This window comes from Arachis ipaensis, chromosome B7 (genome assembly GCF_059453495.1).
Source record: "Arachis ipaensis isolate K30076 ecotype BB chromosome B7, ASM5945349v1, whole genome shotgun sequence".
NCBI lineage: Eukaryota > Viridiplantae > Streptophyta > Magnoliopsida > Fabales > Fabaceae > Arachis > Arachis ipaensis.
The window spans coordinates 18,878,760-18,888,913 of NC_142442.1; the positions used below are offsets into that span (position 1 = coordinate 18,878,760).

Below are 10,154 nucleotides of genomic sequence, written 5' to 3' on the forward strand. Positions count from 1 at the left end.
TTGATGCGCTGGTTTTCTTCCTATTGATCTTGTTGAACTTCTTTGATCTAAGGGTTATCCTTGAAGTTGTCAATTGATTTATTTCTAGCAAACTTCATTGCTTGAGTATCCTTGGTTATCTAGGATTGGATATATTCTCTCAAATCTATTATTGCTATCCTTGACATTTGACTCTCCTTTCTAAATCTTGTATCCTTCTAAGTAGACTCGAGAATTATTTTGATATCACGTGCAACTTGTAGACGTATACGTAACGCGATGCGTTAGTTCTTTAAGACGTGATATGTGTATATGGAAGGTGAAGCGGTAGGTGTGTAACGTTATGACGAGTTGTGGGTGTTTTGTCCCTTGCAAACGAGCTTGCAGGTGTTAGGCTTATGATTGGCTATGAGGTTGAAAAGTGCCTGATGAGGTTAGAAAGTTGAAGCCTTGAGGTTGATATGAGATTAGTGTGTGGATGATAAGCACATCGTTTTAACCCCATCATGTTTTATACCCTTCAATGCCTTGCCTTACTATCACATGTTTGAACCATGTCATCATTGCGTTGTGAACGCCCATCTTGATTTGCATCCTATTTGGTACCTCAAGTTTTTGTAAAGCTTTGAGATTATATGACCTTGTGCATTGAGCCTATCTTGTAACTTTTGCTTTGCAATCCCACCCCTACCTTTGTATCCTTATGCATACGACCATCCAAGTATTTGAAAACCATATATATGTTTATATTTTGAGATATGTTTGCTTCTTCCTTAAATGTGTTTAAGGGTGAACTGTTATGAAATTTCTTTCGTTTTGTATCAATTTTCGAGGGCGAAAATTTTTATAAGATGGGTAGAATGTAAGACCCAAAACCTTTGGAAAAAGGGCTATCATTAGCTAATTTCAAATTCAGTGTTTCTGTAGCTTTAAATTCGGGAATTTCTCTATTAAAGAAAATTAAAGCAAGTTTTGATTTACTGAATTTGAGATAAGTTATGATTATTATCCAATTTTATAATTATTGGATTATTCTCTATATTTAAATCATATAGTTAGTAGTTGTGAAATGAAAAGGATTTTTATATGATTTTGGACTAAATAATTAATATTTTAGAATATTGATATTTCTATTTTGGAAAATGAAAAAAATAAGTATATTATTTCTAATTATTTGGTGGGGACATTTTATTGAAAATAATTTATGAAATTGATGAGCAAATAGTATTTTTATATATTATTATTAATGGATTAGAATTTATTTCTAATTACTATAATATCCATATTTTTATTCGAAATTACTAGAATGCCCCTAACCCTAATTTTTGAAAGAAAAACCCTAACCCTGAAAAACCTACCCAGTAACTCGTTGCTCCCTCGTGCCCCAGCAGCCACAAAACACACGGTTCCCTTTCTCTCTTTCCATGAAAAGGGAAGAAACAGAAGCAGAAAAATTAATTTGAGGGAGAAGAAGAGAGGGGGGCGATCTCTAACTGTTGAACGGAGGAAAGCGAAGGGGGCCTCGCCGCCGTGCTCAGCCCGCTGCGTTCCCCGCCGCGCCTCTCCGCCAATGCCGCCATTGTCACCATCGATGGAAGAGAAGGGGGAGAGCGCTTGCGAGGAGCTGCTGCAGAAGCCACCGCCGTGCATCCTCGTGCCGTCGCTGGAGATCTGGCCGTCGTCGCCGATCATCCTTGCGCCGCATCGGAGACAGAACTGTGAAATGAAGGGAGCGCGACCCACAGCCACCAACGGAGAAGAAAGAGCGCGCAGGAAAGTGAAGCCGCCGCTGTCACCGTCGCTGTGGAGCCGCCGCCGCGCTTGACCTCCGTTGCTGTTGCACTTCGACCGCCACCATTCTTGCCGCCGTCAAGCCACGTCGAAAGGAAAGCGCCGCCGCCGTGCCCTGTTAAAACTTCTGGAGCCGCGTTGGAGCTCGCTGCAAAAAGAGGATGAGGCTAGGACTAGCGCCATTGTGCCTGGTAAGGACCTGCAACAGCTGCTGCTCTTGCTCCGTTCTGCTTTATTTTGCCATTGTTTAATGGTTATCCTTGGTGCCATTCTGTCCGCTAGAGCTGTTGCTGTCGATTTGGAGTTGCTGCGCAATGGGGCCACTAGGAGAGTATTGCTGCTGCTGAACCATGGGCTCTGCGACTGAGACTCTGCCGCCGAAGAACACTCTTTCGGTAAGGGTTTTTATTTGAGGTTTCTGTCCTTTTGAATTCCGAAAATTCCGTAGTCACTGCGTGTTGTTTTCAATTGGCGCGATCGAAAATTGTCGTCGCTGCCGCTTGAGGTGGCTGCCTGGCTGCCGTTGAACCGGTTCAGAAACTGCCACTATTTCGGTTCAGCTGTTCCTTCTTCATTCGGTAAGCGTTTTCGATTTGAAAGCTCTCTAGTTACTATTCTGGCTTCATACACTAAGGCTTTGCGGCATCAATTGCTATGAGACTTAGTTTCTATTGTTATGTGTCGTGATTAGTGTTGCTGTGGTTACCGCGGGAGTGGCTTGGAGCCAAGGTTACGTTGTTGGTGATCTCGGTTTAAGAGAGGAGGTTCCTGTGACGTGTTTGGGTTATGGAATTGCGTTTTGAGGTAGGGCGCTTTCCAAAAACTATGTTTTGTGTATTGGAATTATTACATATGGATACTGGTGTGAGATATTGTGTATTTGGTGATTGTATCTGCCTTATGTATTATTTGACTGACTCGAATGATTATGGATGTTGGTTTGGCTGAATTGTTGTGCGGCTTTGTGAAATGTAATGTTTTAAAGTTGATTCTTTAAAGATTTGAAATATGAGTTTAATCCGTTGAGGATTGGTTTGAATTGAGTCAATTGTTTGATGATGTGAAAGATAGAATACTCTTTGAAATTCAGCCTGGTTTGCTTTCACTGATTTGGTTTTGATAAATGATTTGTTGCTGAACCGATTCTTTAAAGCTTTAGAAATGAGTTAAATTGGTTGATATTGAGTTGATTTCTGAAATAGTTTCCTTGAGATATGCCACTGAGGCGACTGTTGGATTTAGCTTGCTGTTGAATTGATTTCTGATTTTGGGCTATTGAAAAGGAATGAGAAACGGTTTAGTTGGGACCCGAACCGGGTGGCAAAAGTCCAAGTTTTAGGGGAGGTGCTGCCGAAATTTCTACAAAATCCTAGTCTTGTTTGAAAAGTTATTTAGAAAAGGTTGGATTTGAGAAATTGTATTATTTGATTTATTAAGAGAATATTTATGTTTTCAACCTTAATTTATTTAATGAACTTTATGCGTTGAGTTCGGCTTATTTAGAAAGGAACTATTTTTACCGTTTGAATCACTGAAGGAAAGAATGATGCTCTAATATTGATTTCAATATTAAAAGGAGCTTTTAGTGATTTTAAAGGAATCTAGACTTTTGATTGAGTAATCAAGTTTCAGGCATTTTGGAAGAGTTAGAAAAATGGGTTCCAAAAAGAAACCTGAAGTGGTTTGATTCAAATGAACCGGTTCCGTTTCAAATGAGTTGATTTTTGGACCGGGTTGGAACTTGAGATTTTGTATGGTCGGTTTCATAATAAATTCAGTTTTATTTACTTGAACCGAGAATCTATGATTTTAAGAGTTTCAATGAATTTTAAGGAATTGATATAAGTTGACCTTCCCTAAAGACTTGAGACTCTGCCGAGAAACTTTTGTTATAAAATCCCATTGTTGGATGGGTGATTTTGAATGTTCCCAAAATGAATCTTTAACTTTCCATGGTTTCGGAAGTTTTGGAAAGAGAATGCCGAGAGTGGCTTTGCTTTAAAAAGGAAACTCACTTTGAGTAAATGTGGCTTATGAGCCTGAGATGATTTGAGAAATGAGATCTTTAAAGCCAAGGCTAAAGAGAGTTGAAATTTGATTTCAAAGTGAAATGGCTTGAGAAAAGTGATTTATGGCTTTAATGCCGGTTTTATGAATTTAATGATGTTGAATGGTGGAAGTGCTGTTTTGTTGTGGGCCGGAATGGCTGTGTATGATTTATGAATATTGGTTGGTTCTGGATTGAACCGTGAGCCGGAATGGCTATGTATGATTATCAATATTGGCTGGTTCTGGATTGAACCGTGAGCCGGATGGCTAAGATGGATGTTGATCCATGGCTGAGAATGAATGCATATATGCTGAGATATTGATAATTGTGATTTTGCACTTCCACTATCTGAGATACGAGTTTCCCTGGGTAGTAGCATTGGCTAGCCACCACGTGCTCCAGGTTGAGACTTGATACTCTGTTGACCCTATGTCGTAAGTGTGGCCGGGCACTGTGAAAGCCCCGGATGAGCTCGCCCCCGTAAATATTCACCAGTGAAGGTGATGGATATGGATCATGATTATGATCAAATTTATGATGAGTATAACTCGAGTTGGGGATGCGCGACAGAGGGACAGTCCAATGGTTAGCTACCAGGACTTGTCGGGTTGGCTCTATAACCGACAGATGATATCATCAGCCACTAGGGACAGGCATGCATCATATGCATCTATGTGACATTGTGTGGATGTGCATATTATACTTGGTTTGCCTATGTGATTAATTGCTAATTGTTCTACTTGCAATAACTGTTTGTTTGTGCTTGCATCTTCCTATTTGTGTTTGCTACTGGGACTCTGTTGGATTGTGGTGATTGGTTGATGGTTGGATTGTTTGGGCCTAGGGCCGTGGTTGAAATGAGGTGGACCGATGGTTGGTTTTGTTCGTGTTTCCGATTTGGAAGGGTATGAAAGGCTATTTTGGTTCAGTATAAATAAACCTTTTTGAAAGGGCTTTTGAGTTTTGAGAATTGAATGGTTCCTCTTTTAGAAAAGATTTCCGACTTTACTTTTATTATAAACCGTTGTTTTTGAAAAGAGGCATGAGACGGTTATTAATCACTGGTACGGTTTATCTTCATGTATCCTATTACAGTAATTCCCAAAAACCCTCTACTGAGAACCCTTTCGAGGATGATGTTCTCACCCCCTACATTTTTCCCCTTTCAGGATATGGGCGCAGAAGTTACGAAGAGCTTATTTAATTGTTGTTGTGATGCTCTGTATTGTTTTAGTTATGGTTTACTGCACCCTCGCCTTTATCTTGATATAATCTGTAAGAGGGATAGGAATTGTATTGGATTATGTTTGTAATATTATTTATATATATTTATGTATATATATGGATGTACTCTTTATGAATTTTTGTAAGTTGTATGGTATTTATGGATGTACGTTATCAAGCGAAAGTATTTTTGGGAGCGGTATTGCGGTTAAAGTTTTAAACAGGCTCATATTTTAGTATTAATTAGTATAAGTGTCGTCGTAATGTCCGAGCTATCAGAGTCGCGCAGCCGGAAGCGTGAGCTTTGGTAGTTAGGGTGTTACAATAAGGGAGATATAATTGAGTTCACAAAAAATGGCAAGAAATCAATCTACATCGTACTCGAACTTGATGACATCCAGTAACCAATCTAATTGAAAAAACTTATTTCATTATCATTATCGCTTATACCGTTATAACAGTTTCTTATAATAATTTTGAAATTGTGTCTTTATTTTGTTAAATTTATACAGAGGTAAGGGAAAGACTCGATGCACTCTTTGGGAAGAATTTGCAAATCAATTGGTGCAACACATGCAATTATAATACTACTCTATAGTTAAAATTTTCCATTTCACCGATTGATTTCATTTATATAGGTTCGATGGGTATCTCGAACACCAATTATAATACTACTCTACAGATCAATGCTGATTTTCAAGAGGTTAAAGACTTTAGACAAAGGTGTCATCTCAACTTCAATTTTAGTATTAATATTTTCATCTTTTATATTCCAAAATATGTTACAACTAATACATGTCCGTTAATTAGTATTATAATGGACTTTGACAATCCATCAAACAAACTATCTCAAATTATATCCTTTTTTCTTACTCTCTGGAGGAGAATTTTCTACGTCTAATGCAATATAGGCCTATATGTGAGCTGAAAGATATTGCTAAGGCATAATTTAATTATATAATTTTAGTTAATTATACAATCATTACATTTTGTTGAGTTAAGAAATTAACTAAATTAATTAGTGATGACAAACATTATTTTTGGTAAATAAATAATTAGTACGGATTAATTATAATTGCATATTACTAATTATTTATTATGTGTTGCAGGCCATAATTTAATTCAAGCAGCCCAATTGGAATAAAATAAAACAACAAGGCTGGGGGGTTAGTAATTCAAGCGAAGCCCAAAAGAAAAAAGCCAAAGAAATCAAAACGGGTTGCTTAATGGAAATCCAATCCAAGCCCGTATCCATCCCACAAAGCTTCTCTTGTAAGATTGAAGTCTTCACTCTTTCAATGTGCAACGTTCACCTCTGTGAGTTGGTCAAAAATTCAGAAAAGTAAGAAAGAGAGAAAGAGCTTCTTCCCTAAGCTAGTCACCAAAGAAGCAAGAGAGAGAAGGATTAAGCTTGAAACACAGAAGTCTAATCAGAAAATCCAAACCAAATCAAGCTTAGGTTAAAGGTAACCCATTTCCTCTTGCATGCATCAGATCTTCTTCTCTTCTTCCCAACTCTCTGCTCTATCCGAAATGGGATACAAAGAAAAGATAGTTTCTGCTCTTCCCTGCTGTATATCCACGGTCTTAAACATGACTTGGGGACCAAGTTGGTTTTCAAGGGATAAGATTAAGTTGACCATGGGAAGATTTCTATGGTTACTTCTTTATGGCTTTCGGTCAAGATGAGGAAGTTAGAAGGAAAGTTTCTACTCTGGGATTAAGGAGAAAAAGTGACTCTGTGGGTTGGTGAAGCTCAAGGCTCAAGATGTTGACCTTGGAGGAAGAACCAAGCAACATGCAAGGAGATAAAAGAAGACTTTGTGCTCATTCAGAAGTAAGGAGAGAAAACCAGTGAATAGAGGTTTTGTTCTGAGAGAGCTCTTTGAAGAAGTTCAACTAACTGGATAGTGTAACCTAATAAAAGGTGCATTCCGCCAGTATGAAGAACTGAATCAGAGGCTTGCCAATCTGGTTTTTCGCATAGCACAGAGGCTGTTGATAAAATCAATCTCCTTCATGTTTTACTGATTGTAATGTACTTTTCTAAGTTTATCTTTCTGTAATTTCTTGTGAGAAAAGGCATTGTGAGAAAGCTTAAGAAAAAGCCATGAGTGGAAAAAGGCTGAGAGAAACACTTGAGAGAAAAGCCTAGAGTTATTTTCTGATTTCTTTAGGTTGGTTAAGTGTCTTGTATCTTGTACCTGTAAGGTATCCCTTTCTTAGTTGGGTTAGCACTAAGAGTGATTAGTTAGGTATTTGCATAGCCAATGTCAAGTTAGGTTAGAACTTGAGTGTGAAAGGATTGGGTCAATCCTGTGAAATTGGTGTATGTAATACTGTTAACTATAGTGAAATTCTTCCATTGTTGTGGAGGAGACTAGATGTAGGTTGCATAGCACAAGGCAACCGAACCAGGATACATGCTGGTGTTAGCTTTTCTCTTCTTTGCTGAGTTCTGTTTTCTGATATTCATGAGACAAAAATAAATTGTCTCATAAATTTTCGTTGCTGAGTTCAATCAGAACCTGAATTGAAAGTTTGTTTTAAAAGGGTAATAACAGCAACTGAAAAGGAAGGCATAGATTCAACCCCCTTCTCTAAGCCTACCACAACCTTCACATTTAGAGATATAATTTATTTTATTTTGTTAAATAGTTTGGTACTTATGTTACTACTGTAATTTCAATCGAAACCAAATTTGGATGGTGGTACAAGGATTGTAAGATGTGTTTTCATTCATTGAAAGAAGATGAAAGTTCTTATTATTGCTCATCATGTGATATTTATCCCAACACTCATGTACTTAGGTATTATTCTACTTACTTTATATGTACTTTAATGTTATTGTTATATATTTCATGTATTCTCATCACATTTATTTAAATTTTCAAGTTTTGTATCCATCTTAGAGTGTCCCATGATACAGATTTTGCCTTGTTTATTGTTTATGATAAGGAAGCCTCTAAATTTTTGAAAATTACTGCATTTGATCCTTTCATAAATTTCACGGGTAGCATGTTAAATAATTTATTTTTTTTAACAATTTTACATATATCTATATTTAGTTATCAAATATTAATTTATTTTATTAGATATATATGCATGCATTAATTTAGTCTTCTACCTTTAACTCATTTTATGCTATATACCTTTCTTTTAATTTTGACCAGGGTGTTAACAAAGATGTGTTTCCAGTTGAGATCAACTCATTTAAGCACAGAAAATTTGTGTTTAAGGTATCTGTGAAGCTAGATAACATTAATACATTCCAACCTTGCAAGATAACTGTATTGAAATTGAACGAGGACAAATCATTGATGTCCTCCATTGCAGCTAAGTAGGGGTGTACATGGGCCGGGCCACACCGAGTTTGGCCTGACCCAGACCCGGCCTGAAATATAGACCGGGCCTAATTTTTAGACCCTAACCCGACCCTAGACCCGATGAAACCTATGCATCTTCGGGCCGGGTGACAACCGGGTAAAAACCGGGTGAAAACTGGGTCTTTAGCATATAAAATTCACCTAATCTCCAACCATTATTTCACAATTCACATAGTAAAATTCACTTAAAAAATTATAACAAGAACCAACCATTATCTAAAATTAAAACATAACCACAATCAATACTAATATTATCTCATAATACTAAATAGTTAAGTCACAAACAAATAACACAAAACATTACACAAAAGTCTTGTTCTTCCTAAACATAGAACTTTAACTCATAGTCTTTATAACACCACATTAACCACAGAAGAATAGTCATCCATCAATTGCTATTAATGTTGTCAACTTGTTCCTTGTGATATGGATGCATTAGTAAAACCTACAAAATACAAATTACAAAATATATAAAATTATTCATTTTCATATAAGAGATTATTGATTCAAATAATTAAGTCACAATAATAAAAATATTATAAATGTACCTTCAACAATTTTCTGACTACTATCAAATTGATCAAACTCTTGATCTCCAACTTCTTGTTTCGAAGGGCACAACCAACTTTGAGTGCATATCAAAGCTTCAGCCATTAATGGTGACAAAGAGCTGCAGAAGACATCAAGCACACGTCCACCAGTGCTAAAACATGATTCAGAAGCAACGGTTGAGACCGGAATATCTAAGACGTCACGGGCTATGAGAGAAAGAACTCTGTATTTTGAAGCATTCACTTTCCACCAAGCCAATATATCAAAATTCTCATCTTCTACAGTATCCTCGGCCAGATATCTCTCCACATCTGACTTGCTATCTGCATTAGCCTTCTCTCTTTTTTGCTTTTTCCACATATTCACTCTATTTTCAAAAACTCCCTTAGCACTAGTTGAGACTTTAGTATTATCATCCAAGACATCTCTAGATGAACTTCCACCATCCTCCCTTCCTTTATCATCTACAACCTCCTTTTCATAAAACTTATATAAAGTCTCTAATGTTAATTTAACAAAACCAGTCATATTAGTAGACATTTCCTTGTCATAAACATCCTCCAAACACCAACAGAGATAATCTAATTTATAACGAGGATCCAATACAACAGCAACAAGTAACAACAGGTTAAATTTGTCAACAGGTCCCCAATATTTATGATATTTATTCTTCATAGAATATGCCATAGACCCTAACAAGTCAGAATGACTTTGGCTCCAAGATGTTAATTGAGAAGCAATAGATGCAATTTTATGAAAATATTTGTTTGATGTAACATGTAAAGAAGAAGAGAAACTCAAAGTTATTTCATAAAAGATTCTCAAAAACTCAATGAATAATCTAGCATGTTGCCAATCAAGTGGTGTAGGTGGACCAACTTTCCTTTTTCCCCCACTATCCTCTCCAAACCATCTAAGAAAATCAGGTTCTTGATCAAAAAGTCTATCAAAAGCTTTTTCAAATTTCTCAGCATGTTTCAACATTAGATAGGTAGAATTTCACCTAGTTGGAACATCCAAGCACACAAGACTTTTAGATTCAACCAACTCAGCCTCAATGCAGTCTTTAAATTTTTTAGTCCGTTGAGGAGAGGACCTAACATACCTGACAGCATTTCTAATGCTTTCAATTGAAGTTTGTTGCTCCTTAATTCCTTCATTCACTATCAAAT

The 10,154-nt window shown here is 36.9% G+C and overlaps 1 protein-coding gene across 1 annotated transcript; it reads right to left on the reverse strand.

Moving 5' to 3' along the window:
* Window positions 1–8,837: 8,837 nt before the first annotated feature.
* Window positions 8,838–9,510, reverse strand: LOC148550497 (uncharacterized). The gene is made up of 2 exons (XM_088492956.1): window positions 8,979–9,510; window positions 8,838–8,875 (listed from the first exon to the last, which is right to left on the reverse strand). The coding sequence occupies exons 1-2, from the start codon at window positions 9,508–9,510 to the stop codon at window positions 8,838–8,840; spliced, it is 570 nt and encodes a 189-aa protein (XP_088349082.1).
* Window positions 9,511–10,154: the final 644 nt, after the last annotated feature.

Bases quoted from the DNA above. Each gene is read 5' to 3' on its own strand.
- LOC148550497 (XM_088492956.1), bottom strand. From the start codon at position 9,510: ATGACTGGTTTTGTTAAATTAACATTAGAGACTTTATATAAGTTTTAT. The intron at 8,876-8,978 runs GTACATTTATAA...TGTATTTTGTAG, and splicing joins TAGTCAGAAAATTGTTGAAG to GTTTTACTAATGCATCCATA.